Genomic DNA, 17,740 nt, shown 5'->3' with positions numbered 1-17,740 from the left:
AAAATAGCAAAAAAATAAAATAATAATGTATCTCGCTTCCAAAGCACTTTTTTTTTACTTTGAAAAAATAAATAATAATAAATCGCACTGGCCAGAAAAAAATCTGGCACTCAGTGAGTTAAGACCTGGAACGCATTTGTGTCATTTTTTGATTTGAGCTAAAAAGCATTACTTTACACTTTGGTTATTCAAAAATAGCAGATATACAAGCTCATAGCGCGGCACAGAGTGCCGCGCTACGAGCTTGTAGATCTGCTATTTTAGAAAAATCAGGAAAATGTGTGCAAATCTTTGAATATATTGTTTTAAAGCGAAAGATTTTTACTCAAATCTTTGCTTCTGGGGGTCCCTGGAACAACACATTTTGAGATGGGGGTCGGCGGCCAAATACATATCATTTTGGGGGTCCTTGACATGAAAAAGTTTGAGAACCACTGATATAGAAACATACGCTTTTTAGAAAACTGTTGGAATTTAGAAGACATTTGTAGAATCGGCTTCAGGTCTTAATGGGTTAATATTAACAGCACAAAAGAAACCAAACAGCCGTCAAGATGAAATGGTACTGTATGTCATAAGTGAGACATTTCTTTGAGGTTTTGGCTGGTAGTACAATAACCAGCGATAGATGTTTGTGATGTTTTTCTAAAGATCAACTGAGGCCACGTCTAATGAAAGCAGATTTCTCAGGAATGATTTTACGCCTCTGCTTTGGCTCTTCAGACAGTCAGCATCCAAAAACTTCTGCTGAAATAAAATAAATAAAACTGAAGTTGTCATTAGTAATGATGAACCAAAGTTTTGTATCTTTTTTTACCAACACAAATAACTTAAAAAATCTATTATTAACAAGAAAACGTGCTCCTTGGAGCAGGTAGGTTATTGTGGGCCAGCAATGTTCAGAATTCAGTGATTATAGAGGTGAGTGGAATCTGGAGAAGTTGAGGGATTAATGTTGATGTTATTGAAGTTATTGCAGAGGCAAAAATCGTCCACCTGGTGGCGCTATAACACCAATGTGAAAAAGGTGGCATTTCGTCCTCTGCCTTTCACGGCAATCGGACACTGTGTTAATGATTTTAAAGCTATTTAAAAATGTTCACGTTTGATTGTCCATGATCCATCCTTTCAGTTGGACCTTAAAAGATGTAAAGGATGGACACTCTCTTATGTTAGTGGGTAGATTGTTCCAAATTGCGCTTCCTTGAACTGAAAAGGAATTTTGCACAAAGGCTGTGTGTCTAGACTGCACCTCACAATCCCCTCTGGTGACGGCCCTTGTACTGATGCCCGTGTCGGGCTTTAGGGGCCAGTTGCACCACCTCACACTAAGTTCAAACTTAGCCTAGTTATAGCGTAAATGGCTTTTAAAAAAGCAATTTTTTGTTTTTTTATGTGAAGTTTTGTGCAAATCTTTAAATATATATATATATTTTTTAAATATATATTCAAAGATTTGCACTCATTTTCACGATTTTTTTTTTTTTTGCAGATCTACAAGCTCATAGCGCGGCACTTGGTGCCGCACTATGAGCTTGTATATCTGCTATTTTTGAATAGCCAAAGAAATAAAAAAATGACACAGATGCGTCCCCGGTCTTAATGGGTTAAGGTTAGGGTTGAGTCCAGGATGACTTCGAGGTACTTGAACTGTGTTACCAATTCAAGTACCTCCCCCCAAAAAAACACATTGAAGAGAGTACTGCTCCAACTGGCCTCTTTGTGAATACCATGCACAAACATACTCTTTTTGGTGTTCAAAAATGAATCAAGTCAGTCTTGAATAGGGCTGTCACGGTGACACATTTAAGTTGACGATTAATTGTCACTCAAATAATTAACGATTAACGATTTAATTGTGCGTTTGGGCGTCAAACGTTGGAACATATGAATGTTTGCCTTTTAGGCTGCGTAATCAAACATTGCACAGGGCAGATATGACAAATAACATAAATATACAAATAAATTATTGACATATTTAATAGTTATTATTGACATATTTAATAGGAGACACAACAAGTCCGTTGTGTCTCCTACCGGAACCGCTGCCTACCGGTCCGCTTGTCATCAAATTATTGTCTTAGGAATGAGACAAAAACAAAAAGATATCCATGAATTCAAGTCACCATGGGGTGACTAATCCATTGAAACAAAGGTTTTTTGGGGTGAAGTGTCCCTTTAAGTCAAGAAACACGGCAGTAACACAGGGATTCCTATCCAATAGAGCCGTTATCCTCTCAATGAGCACGGGATTGACTGCTTCTGTGGAATGGCGGGCACGGAACCCAAACTGCATGGGATGCAGTGGGGTATGACCTTTGTCAAGATGTCTAATGATCAAATTGGCTATCCATTTCTCTGCCACCTTTGAGATGACAGGGAGGATATACTGATGGGCCTGTAATTGCCCAGTTCAAGTTTAGAGACAGATTTTAAAAAAATGGGTGTGATGGTGTAGTACCCATTTTTAGTTTTTATTTGTATAGTGTTCCAGTTCCTATGTTGCCTGCTCATTTCTTAGTGTCATCACTAAGAGGGATCGTTTAGCGCCATGGTGGTATATGGTTATGTTTGTTGTTCATGTTTCATTGAGAGGCAACGAAGTTGCCGCCTTGTATCATGTCATCGTTCGTGCCAGTCCACTGTTACGGCTGCTGTGGTGTTGTTTTTTATTAAGCTGCACTAAAATGAATTTCACCCACTTTTTTACTTTGTAAACCTGTGATGTGACAATAAAACTCATTCTGATTCTGATTCCAATTTCACTACTTGTTTAATCTGTATCCTGATTGAGTTCTCTGTCCTGGTTGGATAAAATTGGAAATGAAACTGTAACTGAAACGAAAATGCATTTTCTGTTTAATAAAGAGGTGGAGAGACAAGGAGACTCCTAATACTGAACAAACACTCTATAGCAATGAGTACTATCAGAATATAGAGCTATTTAACAATTATTTTAACCAACGCAAATCACTTACCCTACCTTTAACTATACAGTTTAGTTATGTTTCGGCATCCATTCATTATCTTAATGTGAATCACCTTGGGGTACATTTTATGTATGAAAGGTGCTATACAAATAAAGTTATTATTATTACTCATAAAGGGCCCGTTATACTTGGGGTCTGCACCAGTGTCATCCACTGAAAATAGCAGATCTACAGGCTCACAACGTGCCGCAGTATAATGCATGTGATGCTTGTAGATTGGCTATTTTCCAGTATAAGTATAAATTACCGATAAACTGCTGATATACAGAATGTGGGCCATATTTTGACAACGCAACTTTGCACCATGGTGCTAGGTCTTAATTTGCGCAGTGGGGTGTGGCCAGTGCATTGTTGCTATTTACACTACGCCAAAATGGCTGTTGTGCCGAGTGCAACGTGCTAAAGTGAGCTTGTAGATCATATTTTCGCCGCCCCGTTTCATTCCATAACCGCCCGTCTAACAGGCATAACAGCAGCAACCTTATCTTTTATTTCAGAGGATTAATGAAGGATTAAGTGCTTGAAATGTCACCTCAATTGTTTAATGTGAGTGTTTTTGTACAGATCGAATGGATTTTGATTGCAATCAATGTGTTGATTGTTTGTTTGGATTAGGTGCGTAGGTTGCACTGCACTCCCAAATTAAGAAAAATCACCTGCACTGCTGTCAATTTGCGCCAGCCCAACAGATAAGACAAGCTCCAAGCTGGTCTTAAGTTGGAGCGTCTGTGGAAGCTTTGTGCCCAGACTACGCCAAATGTTTTATATCAACACAACTCCACACGCCTTCTAGCACATAGCGCTGGTCACGCGCTGGTCTATTGTTCAAAACGTAGTTTGAACAATAGACAATGCACAATGGTTAGCAGTCATGGAATCTTACAACACAGCAGTGGATTAAAGCTTTTGAAGGGTAACATCAGTGACTGATTTCCCATTGTAACCTCAACATACTGTTAATGTTTATACTGCAGCTAACATACCACCACACTAGGGCTGTTGTCGTTGCTCACCTGCCAATGAGGAGCCATCACCGGGAGGACGTAGTGCCTCCGTCCTACTTGTCCCCCCCCCCCTGACAGGTGCCGCCCCAGCCACAGAATGCAGCTAGCTAGTGCAGTTTCAAACTGGATCGCCCTGTTCCCTCTGACCAGCTTCCATCCCCCGGTGCCAGGCAATTTAACTGACGCTCTGCAAGCCGGACGCCGGAGTGCCTATGATCACCCTCTATTGCTCCCATACATCTGCTTTAACCCATATTGTGTCTGTAGTTGAGTGCAAAACTATGGTAACGAGTCTGTCTGTCTGTCTGTCTGTCTGTCTGTCTGTCTGTCTGTCTGTCTTTGTGGCGTTATGTATGTCACAAAAAATCTGTCCACCAGAGAGTACTGAAAATGCCAAAGCAAACTTGGACCAGGAGTTTTTAAGTTGCTTGATTCAGTATTTCATTTTCATTTTATCGTATATAAAGATATAATATGATATCTATTGAACCAAGCAACTTAAAAACTGTCTATGATGTACACAAAAGCCAGAGTAGACGTTTTACAGAAGTGTTTTAAAGTGAAGAAAGAAAACTTAACTTAACGACATATATGATAAGACTAAGGCGACGGACGATACATTGCTCAATTGTATAACTGAGGTCAACTCAGAGAAAATGCGAGGGGCAAAAAAGACACTGCACATTCTGGACGTATATATATATTATATATACCTGCTTCTCCCTCCAGAGCAGGACTCCCTCCTCAATGAGCTGCTGTTTCAGACGAAGGCCGTCGTCCAAGGTCTTCATCTGGCCCTGTACGTCTGCCCGCTCCCTCTGCCCCAGATTCCTGGAAGAAAGACAGTACAGGGACATGCGCTCCCATCATTAGCCCATTAAGACCTGGAACGCATCTGTGTCTCTTTAGATTACTTTGGCTATTCGAAAATAGCAGATATACAAGCTCATAGCGCGGCACCGAGTGCCGCGCTATAAGCTTGTAGATCTGCTATTTTTGAAATATCGTTAAAAAAAATATTTTTTATATATTTTTCAAAAATCGGCTAGGATTTTTGAAAACATTTTAACCCATTAACTGCCAGAGGTATTTTCATATTTTTTTAGCCAGTGCCAGAGTTTTTCATTGAAAAAAAAATGTACTCAGGAGCCGAAATACAGTATTTTTAAGTTTTAAGTTAACAAGGAAGTGGATAGGAGTCTAGATCTTTGACTAATCATATCTCCTTGGTCTTTGGGTCAAATTGGGGAAAGAAAATACGTGATTGGCAGTGAATCAGTTAAGGATCGAACTCAGGCCTTAATGGGTTAATGAGGGGGGAAAAAAAGAAAACACACAGACAGACAGACCAATGCCCACTCGTGTTTCTGTCTGTCAGATGGCACGATCCAATTTCTGAAGGCCCTCAATACACCGGGAATCCAAAAGGGGGGAGGGGAAAAGAATGAAAGAGTAAATAAGATGGGGGTGGACACACCGTGTGGCTGAACTAAATTGTGTTCCTCGTCTGGCACTGTAAGAGTGTGGGACATTGTGAAATCATAATGAGACAGACTCTGTATGTGGGCTGTGGGTTTTTTTATTTCTGTTTTCCTTTTTTTAGGCATATGGGGCCTTGAACAAAACAAAAGACAACCGTCAACAACATAAGTGGGTTAGTGTATTAACCCTTTACGACCGGGAGAAGCATCTGTGTCATTTTTTTTTTTTGACCTAAAAAGCATTATTTTACACTTTGGCTATTCAAAAATAGCAGATCTACAAGCTCATAGCGCGGCACCGAGTGCCGCGCTACGAGCATGTAGATCTGCTATTTTTTGAAAAATCGTGAAAATGTGTGCAAATCTTTGAATATAATAGTTTTAAAGCGATCATTCTTAACTCAAATATTTACTTCTGGGGGTCCCTGGAACAAAATATTTTGAGATGGGGGTCGGCGGCCAAATACATGTCATTTTGGGGGTCCTTGACATGAAAAGGTTTGAGCACCACTGATATAGAAACATACGTTTTTTCAGAAAACTGTTGGGATTTAGGAGACATGTAGAATCGGCTTCAGGTCTTAATGGGTTAAGAGTCTGGGTTTACTCCGGGGACAGAGATGCTAGTACTGGTCTACATTTCGGCATCAGACTACTAGTGTATAATCAGTGCAATGTTTTGCTATGTGAAGATGACCGCGAGGGTTTACTGGAGCATATATGACCAGGGAGCTGTTTTGATGAAAGCAAAAACATGCGGGTGAACACAAATACCGCAACCCCTCATAGAATTTGCCAACAGACCTACCATTTGCATGACAGTATGTAATTTAGAAGCGAGGGTGTCACTGTCATCCAAGGAAAAGAGCCTCTGCTCGTGAAAACTACCACAGCAAGGCTCTAATGAGCCACTGGCATGCTACGTACAATTTACAGACAAAGAGCTTGGCCTGTAAATACTACAGGAGGAGAAAGGCAAAGGGTAATGGGGTGATGAGTCAGTCCCCTTATCCAGACTAAGCTCTTTAAGACACATCCCTAATGTATTTACATTAGGAAAGAGGCTCTGTGTGCCAGGGGAGTAACAGGAACCTATGTACAGAACTAGGTCTCTATTACAGTGACATCATGCCCCCTGGTGGCAGGGAGTGAATCCGTCACTGCCACATGGGCCCAAAGGAAAGACACAGCAGTGGCATTTCTGATGGTGATAATGTGCATGGTACATAACAGTGGTGTAAAGTAACGAAGTACATTTACTCAAGTACTGTACTTAAGTACAATTTTGAGGTATTTCCAATACTTTTACTTCTACTCCACTACATCTCGGATCCAAATATTGTACTTTTACTCCACTACAATTATTTGAAAACTTTAGTTACTAGTTACTTTGTAGATTTTGATTATTATTACAAAACATACATTAACCACCACTCAGCCCTATATACATTTCGGCCATTTGAAAATAGCCGATCTACAAGCTCACAACGCGTTGCATCGTGACGTGTTGTGAGCTTGTAGATCTGCTATTTTCAAAAGATTTTTATACATTTGAAAACGTGTGAAATGGGACATTCTGCATAATGAGTACTTTTACTTCTGGTACTTTAAGTACATTTTTATATCATTACTTTTGTACTTTAATTAAATTGAATTTTATTTGTAACAGAGTATTTCTACATTTCAGTATTGATACCTTAACTCATTCACTGCCTAGAACGACTAAAACGACTTTTGTCCTTTAAGCCCCCACTGCCAAGAACGACTAAAACGACTTTTAATTTTTTCAAAAAAAAAAAAATCTTTTTTTTTTTCTTATTTATTTATTTAATTTTTAACCTAAAGACCAAGGAGATATGATTTGTTGAAGATCTAGACTCCAATCCACTTCCTTGTTAACTTAAAACTTAAACATTTTGTATCTTGGCTCCTGAGTACTTTCTTTTTCTATGAAAAATCTCTGGCAGTTTGTCAAACGCAAAAATAAAAAAGTTCTGGCAGTGAATGAGTTAACTTAAGTAAAAAAAAATAGTACTTTTTCCACCACTGGTACATTAGATGCACAACTTAACCGTGATGGATATGCAGTTTTATATAGTCCAGAATAATGGGAACGTATCTATTGTTTAGCCTGTTGTTTAGCTTCTGCTTTATGTCTCTGGTCCACGCATGTATCCTCTGGAGAAAGCACTTTATTTGCAATAGTCACTCTCTGTGTTGATTCAACTGACCTGCAGGAGTTCTGGCAACGGACGTGACTGTTGTATTCGTCTGACGCATCGCAGCAATCTGTCAGGAGGAAGAGGAGGAATTAATCCATTAGACATGCTGAGACACGAGCACAGGAGCCGCAGAATCACAGCCTGAAATCATCCTAATTCTGAGTCATGCCGACATTATTATTGGGCAATTAAAGTTAATATCTAATACATGAAATGATCTTGTGCATGATTATTACTGACTATGTGGAAGTTTTCAGTTAAATATCTCTCAAATTCACCTCTGTCGTAACTGTGAGAAAGAGCTATTTTTAAGGTAATTTTACCAGTAATGTTCTTTTTATATATATATATATATATATATATATATATATATATATATATAAAATAAACACAATTATAACCTTAACCCTTAAACATTTTCATTTCACTTTCATTTAGTGAGTTGGTTTAACTGTGAATACATTTAACCCATTAAGACCTGAAGCCGATTCTAGAAATGTCTTCTAAATCCCAACTGTATTCTGAAAAATAATATGTTTCTATATCAGTGGTTCTCAAACTTTTTCATGTCAAGGACCCCCAAAATTATATGTATTTGGCCACCGACCCCCATCTCAAAATATTTAGTTCCAGGGACCCCCCAGAAGCAAAGATTTGAGTTACAACAATATGTATTCAAAGATTTGCACACATTTTCAAAAAATTTCAAAAATAGCAGATCTACAAGCTCATAGCGCGGCACTTGTATATCTGCGATTTTTGAATAGCCAAAGTGTAAAAGAATGCTTTTTAGCTCAAGTGACCAGGTCTTAATGGCTTAAAATAATAAAAGAATAAAAGAAGATTGATGCCGCTAAAGACAATGCAATTCATCTTTGCATAGTCAACATTAGCATGGTCCGAAATCAGGGCAATTAATTAGTGATGGATTTGCTGGCGGGGATGGGGGCGATCCATGCCTCTGCTTTTGATATCCCCCCTCTGGTCATAAATGTTTATGGCCGGTGGGGATATGGTTTATCCCTCCCTGCTGCTGGTCAGACTGAATTAAATGCAATACATGCATTTCCCTTTGTCTGATAGGTTTGATATTTATGTTTGTTAATATCAAAATGTAACAATTTTATTTTAAAAAATGCATGTTAACCATATTAATCCTTGCGTCCCTACTTTGGGCAGATTTTCTAAATATGTCAAAAGTTTAGGGCTTTGGGGTAGAGGTGCACGATATTGAAACCGATGTATCACATTATTATATATTATATTTATATTGAGCTCATTGCTGACTTTTTGTACTTTTCATTTTCTAAGCCATTAACGGTCACATTATTATTGCGTCAATATTGGTGAAATATCGGTCAATATCCGTGAAAGAATATTGGTCAATGCATTTTTTTATGAAATATCGGCCGATATCGATATGCTACCGATAATATCGTGCATCACTACTTTAGGGGTTAAGAGAATCCCCCCATCCCTTTTTCCAAATCAAACCCTGAGGGTATTAATCAGTGTCCTCCCTGCTGTCTCTCACCAACATACAGTAGGCTATTCTAACTTCTGCAAACTTTCCCCACAACTTGAAAACTACACAGTTTTCCAACTTTGCCTGACTTTTAATTTCGAATAGATTTCACCCGTATGCCTGCTCTCCAATTGAGTGGAGATCAATCAGCTATATACGATCAGCTACACAGAGCTTTGTAAGTGCTCAGATGTCTCTCATGTTCTGATGTTTAAGCCGGGAGAGTGGTCACAGTGGGAAGGCTCCTCAATTACCCAGAACCCCATTGGTAACCAGTCAGAATGCAACATCAGAACCCCGCGAGGACGGAGGCCCGCCTGTGCAAGCCGTCGACAGAGGGAAAAGCTCTGCAGTGTTGTCCTAAGTGGGCAGTGAAGGTGAGTGGGGAAAAAAACTAGAGAACAGATAAAGGGGGGGTGGGGGGGATAAGACACTGAAAGAAGGGGACCCTCTCCATCTCTACAGCACCACGCCTTCGTTCTTTCCTCTCATTTCGTGCCACCCGCTGTCGCTTTGTCATTAAAAGCTTCCGGGAATGCTGCTGACAGGCGGGGGGGTGTCGATGGCAGAATGGCTTGGATTTTGACCAAAGTGAGAGGAGCTCTCATAGAATAGCACTAGAAGTGGATGAGGAGGAGGGAGCCTAGTTGAGCCTTAATTGAATACTTTGTCGTACAATGGTGTCGCTCGCCGGAAATAACACAGTGGAACAAAAAACGTGATGCGGTGCGTTTACCGCTAGAAAAACTGGTATTTTCTGACGAGCACTCGGTCGTAAGATTGAGTGGTGGAAGGCGTTGAGAACGCAGACAGAAGGTTGATCAAAGGAAACTGAGGTTTGTGTGTGTGTGCGTGTGCGTTTGCGTGAGTGTGTGGCCGTGTGTGGGGGGGGCATGTTGTGAGAGGATTGACAGGCAGGGTTGCCAGATCTGCTTATTATAATTTCCCCGCAAGATTTCATTTGAAAATAGCCGATCTACAAGCTCACAACGCGTCGCATGGTGACGCGTTGTGAGCTTGTATATCTGCTATTTTCAAATAGCTGATGTATACTGTATGTTAAAGTGCTCATGTGGCCAATAGTCGCTTCTTTTGGGCTGGTTTTCCTAGACCTGGTTGCTTGTTTCTCTCACAGAATCTGGCAACACTGTTGACAGCGTGCAGGTTGGAGGAGGTTGCAGAAACAAACAGAGATGAAGAGGCAAACAAAACAAAACAAAACAAATCTCCTCTCTCTCTCTCTCTCTCTCTCTGACACATACACACAATGTAAGCTGTAGGCCAAACTTTCTAAGTGTTCTTCATACTTGAATGGTTTACACAGTGCAGTTGGAGGCAGTGCTTCTGTGGAATTGTTTTTGATAGGCTGAATTATAATTCAGCCTATTATTCCTCTATGTCATGCAACCCGGCGCGGTGCAGTTTCACGCAGCAGTTCCCTGGCGTGACAGCTCTGATCACTTTTAACCCATTGAGACCTGAAGCCGATTCTACATGTCTCCTAAATCCCAACAATATTCTGAAAAACGTATGTTTCTATGTCAGTGGTGCTCAATCTTTTTCATGTCAAGGACCCCCAAAATTATATGTATTTAGCCGCGGACCCCCATCAAAATATTTTGTTCCAGGGACCCCCAGAAGCAAAGATTTGAGTAAAAAAAATTCGCTTTAAAAAATATATATATTCAAAGATTTGCACACATTTTCACGATTTTTCAAAAATAGCAGATCTACAAGCTCGTAGCGCGGCACTCGGTGCCGCGCTATGAGCTTGTATATCTGCTATTTTTGAATAGCAAAAGTGTAAAATAATGCTTTTTAGCTCAAATCAAAAAATGACACAGTTCCAGGTCTTAAAGGGTTAAAAGGATTACTCAGCACCACGCTGTTATGTTGACTGGGGAACCTTCTTACATGCGTATCTGAAACAAGAAAAATGCTGTTGCACGTTATGTCCTTCACACTGGCACCACACGACGGCAACTTATTCTGTAAAGATGTTATGTAACAAATATTTTGTTAAGAATTCTTATACGAATGGAACCAGTTCCTTGGGTATTTGACCCAAACGTTGTTACAGTACGCTTCCTATGCCTCATAGGAAGCGTACTGTACAATTTCATTCTTCTGTCATGACATAAGGAATGGATTGCAGGGCCGCAACTATCGATTATTTGTGATGATTAAAAAAGTGAGTGTGACCTAAAAAGTACTTTTTTTTTAAATATCTGTTTTATTTCCTCTGCTCTGATTATTTTTCGTGCCTTTTGTTTTCCTTTTATTTAAAATGTTTATCTTATGATTGTGCCCTACAACTGTCCTGGGGATTGAGGGTGGGGGGAGGGTGGGATAGGGGAATGTGGTATATGTACATTTTGTTTGTCCTTTTGTGATACAATTACGAAAAAGATGCTATATATGTACAGTATACTCGCCCCTGGGCCTGTATTAAAACCTAATAAAAAGATCTTGAAAAGAAAAGAAAAGAAAAAAGTGAGTGTGAAATACAAAAATAGCTATTTTCAGTATTTTGATTATCAATTATTTTCACAATCGATTAAATCAATTCGTTCTATTAACTGTTGCACGGGTCGGCTACTACATTTATATATTATATAATTTTTCTAGTCTTCTGAACACGCGCTTTACAACGTATGCCTCACGTTCAGCCATTCACACATGCACATTCATAAATAACAAACTATACTATAAAAACTGGTCAAACATTGGCCAAATTGTCAAATAATATAAGAAAGAGGCAAACATTTTGAAAATAGCTTGTAGATCTGCTATTTTCACTATATCTAGCTATGGAACCGAGTCAAACTAAATGTAATGCCTCAACTTCTACGATTCCAAGTGCTTGTCAGGGTGGGGGGGGGGGGGTCCCCAGTTCAAATATGATTATTTTGGGAGGTCACCGCCTGAAAAGGTTGAGAACCACTGCATTAGTAGACTGGAGGAGCCAGCCCTATCGAAGGTCTTGAAGGGTGGATCCAAAGCCTTGCGCTCGGTACCAGCGCCGCTTCCTATTGCTTCACCAATCTATGTTCCCGCCTCCCCTCCCCCCGGCCTGTGCACGGAACACGCTGACGTCACCAAATTTAGAGCGACGCCCCTCTGCACTCTGATTGGTTAGGAGATAACAAGGTTCACTCCCACTCCTAAACCACTGTTCCTGCAAGGTTCCCCCAGGCTTTTTTTCTTTTGAAAAAAAAAAAAAAAAAGGCATGGGTTTCCCAGGCTACTGCATTAGAGAACCCATATATAATGGAGCTGATGTTGAAAAAAAGACATGATGTTCCAATAACTTTACTGTGTATATATCTTCAACACCCTATATTCTTGGCTTGGTTTAGCCTTACCACAGATTCCGTCGTTGACTCGTGATGACGGGATGTAATGCGGACGGAAGCCCAGGTTAGTGCAGTAGAAACGGCCATTAGGACAGGCTGCAGTGCCTACAAAAGGTCAAATGGCAGAGGTTAGTATCACATCATGGTTGATGTCCAAAGACACATGTTTAAAACCCCCTGGGATAATGACAAGCATAAAGGTTTAGTACACACGAAAGATGAACCACTTTCACCCTTGCGTCTCTATTTTGGGAATGTAGTTACAGGGGAAAATTGTTAGAAATAGAAAAAGGAAATGTGTAATAGCTGATCTGCAAGCTTATGAATCGTCTAAACTCTAAACCATCACACAACAAAGTATATAAAACATGGCTTAAGTGGTTAAATCCAGTCAGTCACGTTGGAAAGATTTAGGAGGGTGGATGCAGTGCCATTCCTGTGGGCAATTGTGTGTCACAGTTTTCACATAGCTTGCTGTCTCTTCCTTTTTGAACAACTTTTACTATACTAATCCCTTTTTAAGTGGACAGACAGACAACCTTATCTTATGAGCTGCATTCTCTCTGTCCTCTCTGTTAAAGAAGACCAAACTATTTTCCAGGTGCAGTTCATGAATATTGTGAAAACAATATTATAATGCACAAAAAATATTTTTGAAATTTGTAAAGCTAAATAGTAGGTTCATTGTGAGACTGACAAATAATGGTTTTAAAAGTACCAATCTGCTCTCATTTGACACCCTTTGATGCCCGTTATTCATCTCCAATTCAGTGAATGACATCATTACGGTAATTACATGGTGCGTCGCATCCCATTTTGATCATGCCATATCTAATTATAATCCTAATATTATAATATAATAAAATTATTATCGTACAGTGGCGTGAAAACAACCATCTTCAGCTTAACATAGGTAAGACCAAGGAGCTGGTGGTGGACTACTGGAAGAACAAGAGTACCCCAACACCCATCACCTTCCATGGGGATGAGGTGGTAGATAGACACCTACAAGTTTCTGGCAGTACACATGAACAACAAACTGGACGAGACAAAGAACTCAAAGGCCCTCTAAAGGAAGGGACAGAGCAAGCTATTCTTCCTGAAGAGAACCAGGTCCTTCAATGTGTTCTAAAACAGTGGTTCTCAAACTTTTTCATGTCAAGGAACCCCTAAATGATATGTATTTGGCCGCGGACCTCCATCTCAAATATTTTGTTCCAGGGACCCCCAGAAACAAAGATTTGGGTTACAAATGTTTGCTTAAAAATATATATATATTCAAAGGTTGGCCCAAAAATGTACACGATTTTTCAAAAATAGCAGATCTACAAGCTCATAGTGCGGCACTCGGTGCCGCGCTATGAGCTTGTAGATCTGCTATTTTTGAATAGCCAAAGTATAAAAGGTTAAAGTGGTTAAAATCACTGTGATGCTATATGAACACATTTTGCTGGGGACCCCCTGGAACCCCCCCACGGACCCCTGGGGGTCCCCGGACCCCACTTTGAGAACCAATGTTCTAAAAGGTCTGCAGTAGCCAGTGTCCGTTGAGGGGGTAACATCAACTTCAGGGCCACTAACAAGCTGAAAAAGCTGGTGAGGAAGGCTAGCTCTGTAGTAGTTGAAGTTAAAGTGGACAATCTGGTGGTGGTTGCCAAAGGGAGGATGGGGAGGAAGCTGGAAGCCTCCCTGATTAACACCTCCCACTCCCTCTATGATGAGCTAGCGGGGTTGAGGAGAAGCACCTTCAGCCACAGACTCATCGCCCCCCCCCCCCCCTATCAGGCTACAAAACCAAGCCCCCACACATTCTGTTCTATTCTTGGATTAATGACTCAGGATTAATGACTCCTGCCTTATACTCCGGCACTTTTGCACATGGACTACTGGGATAGACAAAAGCACCAAGGACTATTGCCTGCCTCGGTTAACTGCTGTAAATGTTTTACTGCTGATAGATGATATATATACATAGCTCATGATACGCTGTAGCTGTTGAATGAAATATATTATGATTATCCATAGACGCACAGTGTAGGCTGCCTGACATTGTACATAATATCAGCCTCATATCCACTGTCAATTGTCTGTACATGTATATCCATTAACCCATTAAGACCTGAGGCAGATTAAAACATATATTTTCTCTAAACGCTTAAAAAATATATATATATATTCAAAGATTTGCAAAAACTTTCAAACATTTTCAAAAATAGCAGATCTACAAGTTCATAGCGCAGCACCGAGTGCCGCGCAATTACAACATAAATGATCTTAAGTGAACCCTCAAACTGCTGTCATTGTGCTCTGCTGTGCACTGCTATCATGGGAAACCCCTATGATTTACAGGTATGATTTATGACCTTGGGCCGCACCAAGTACACTGAAACCAGTGGTGTAAAGTAACTAAGTACATGTACTCGAGTACTGTACTTAAGTACAATCTTGAGGTATTCTTTGTTTACTGGAGAATTTCCAATTTTCAATACTTTTACCTCTACTCCACTACACCTCAGAAGCAAATGCTGTACTTTTTACTCCACTGCAATGACTTTAAAACTTCAGTTAATAGTTACTTTGTAGGTTTTGTTTATTATTACAAAACATACAATTAACAATCACTTAATTTAACTGAAAATTAGTACTTTTGGTACTTTAAGTATATTTTTAGAACAATACTTTTGTACTTCTACTCAAGTAAATTGTTAATACCAGACTTTTACTTGTGACAGAGTATTTCTACATTGCGGTATTGACACTTTTACAGTACTTAAGTAACAAATGTGAGTACACACCAAATACACTGAAAGGTGAACTGAACTCAAAAGAAACTCAGCCTAGACAATCCCCCAAATAGATCTAAGTCTGATTTGTTCTCAGTCATCCGAGTTTGACATAGATTGTAGGCGTGGGGAAAAAAATAAACTGAATTATTAATAACTACACTGAAATGGACTAATGCGAGAACACCCACTGTGTGGGTTATAACTAGACAGAATAAATTATTATTATTCCACAAATACATATCAGCCTGTCTCTTCCCACAATTAGATGAAAAGATTAATTAAACATGCATTTAAAAATAAAAATAAAAAGATCAAGGTTCACGGCGTGTGATAGAATATAAATAGCTGCTATGAAAACTTTCCCAGCTGGACGAAATCAATGGATCCCATCCACCACATAACAGTCAGCAACCCACAACTAACTTTACCTGGTTCATCAGAGCCATCTTCACAGTCACAGTAGTCATCATTCACCAGCTCAAACGGGATCATTCTAGACCCATCAATGCACACGAAGCTCTTCCTCTCTTTGTAGAACCGCTTATCTGTAATGGAAAAAGATTATTACAGATTGGTATTTGATGACCTATTGTACTTACAATGCAACCTTACAAGCTAGAGGTAATATGTGGGTAGCCTATAACAACCTCACATACAACTAGTACAGTAGTAAAACAAAAAGTGATTTACTGTATTATTTTTATTTTTAAACTGCACCCACAGGTTCTCAACTTGTGTTTTTTGTTGTTGTTCTTAAATAGCAAAATACACCCAAACAGACATCAGAAATCCCCCCTAAAATATCACATATTTAAATACTCACATATATTCCTCTATTAATCCACAAAAAATAACAATAACAACAACAAAAAACTGCAACAAACAACAACATAGACATAGGTATGGTAGGCTAATGACTTGGCAGCATCATCAATATTTTACATTTAGCAGCTAAACTGGGGTGTTTATTGAATGGAAATGTTTATGCAAATTTACAACAGGCTCGTGTATCATATACAGCACCTCCATATATGTCATTTATATTAGTTATAAACAGTTTTAAAAAAAACACCTGCACAGGGTTGTCTGTGTTTGAACCAATGAGCTGTACAACATTATGTAACACTGAATCATTTAGCTGATTACAATATGAAACTTCAAATCTAAAAATTGCAATTGCCTTTGCCTATCTAAAAATCACACCCAGTGTGAAGAGAGTGCTGCCTTTGAATTAGTGTAACTGGTTGCATCCTTGTGTTGCAATCAGCTGCAGCTGTTGAGGCTGTGCTCAAACGTACGTACGGACGAACGGACAGACCCACACACATGGTCAAGCGGAGGAGTGGCTGGCACCACTCAAAAATCTACATCCTGAGCATCCCGAGCTGTGCACTGGGTCTGGGTTAGCATATTGTTTACATAGGATGTGGTCAATATTATTACTAGCCTAAGCTATAGTGGGATACAACACTGCACTTACAAGACAGAGATATTCCTTTAATTTTCCGAGAGTCTGCGCAAACCACCCACAGGGAAACGGCTATTACAATATGACCACGCATGTTATAATGCAGCAGGCTTTTTGTGAACATTAATAATAAGTTATGACTGAGTCGCCCTTGGTTACAGTGAGAGCTTGTTGTCTGCTGGTGTTTGTTTTCACAATTCAAGTGAACGACAAGACACTTCCTGAAACATGCGGTCACGTGACGCCACCGGAGACTTTCTATTTGTTGCCGGGCGGTGACGTGACGTCTGACTGCTATACCAGTCAACCAGTGGTGGAAGAAGTGCTCACATCTTTTTACTTGAGTAAAAGTATCAATACCACAATGTAGAAATAAACCGTTCCAAGTAAAAGTCATGGTATTCAGAATTAACTTGAGTAAAAGTACAAACGTATTGGCATCAAAATATACTTACCAAAAGTAAAAGTATTTATGCAGAAGGTACCATTTCAAATATTCTAAATGTATAAAAATCTTTTGAAAATAGCAGATCTACAAGCTCACAAGGCGTTGCATCATGATGTGTGAGCTTGTAGAAATATAGAGCTTAAAGTGGTTAATGTATGTTTAGTAATCTAAATTTAGTAAATCTAAATCTAAAAAGTAACTAAAGTTTTCCAACTATTTTCCTCAGATATGGAGTAGAAGTAAAAGTATTGAAAATTGGAAATACTCCACTAAAGTAAAAATACCTCAAAATTGTACTTAAGTAAATGTATTTAGTTACTTTCCACCACTGCAGTCAACAGTGTGAGAGCTGAGAGTGGTGCCACATTATAACCATTATGTTACACATGTGTGTGTGTGTGTGTGTGTGTGTGTGTGTGTGTGTGTGTGTGTGTGTGTGTGTGTGTGTGTGTGTGTGTGT

The 17,740-nt window shown here is 39.5% G+C and overlaps 1 protein-coding gene across 2 annotated transcripts in view; it reads right to left on the bottom strand.

Moving 5' to 3' along the window:
- Positions 1-17,006, bottom strand: part of LOC308101158 (glucosidase 2 subunit beta-like) — a 232,483-nt gene extending 215,477 nt beyond the window's left edge. For both annotated transcript variants that reach the window (XM_080450522.1, XM_080450523.1), the window contains exons 1-5: positions 16,845-17,006; positions 15,793-15,909; positions 12,588-12,683; positions 7,707-7,764; positions 4,708-4,825 (exon numbers count right to left, since the gene is read on the bottom strand). In XM_080450522.1, the coding sequence (XP_080306648.1) occupies positions 4,708-4,825; positions 7,707-7,764; positions 12,588-12,683; positions 15,793-15,909; positions 16,845-16,956 (501 nt within the window). In that variant the 5' untranslated portion in view covers positions 16,957-17,006. The remainder of the gene's footprint in view (positions 1-4,707; positions 4,826-7,706; positions 7,765-12,587; positions 12,684-15,792; positions 15,910-16,844) is intronic.
- Positions 17,007-17,740: the final 734 nt, after the last annotated feature.

Source organism: Gymnoscopelus braueri (assembly GCF_963280865.1).
Source record: "Gymnoscopelus braueri genome assembly, chromosome: 15".
In the NCBI taxonomy this organism is placed as follows: Eukaryota; Metazoa; Chordata; class Actinopteri; order Myctophiformes; family Myctophidae; genus Gymnoscopelus; species Gymnoscopelus braueri.
Note: the sequence above shows the minus strand (reverse complement) of the source record. Positions and strands in the feature narration are given on the sequence as shown.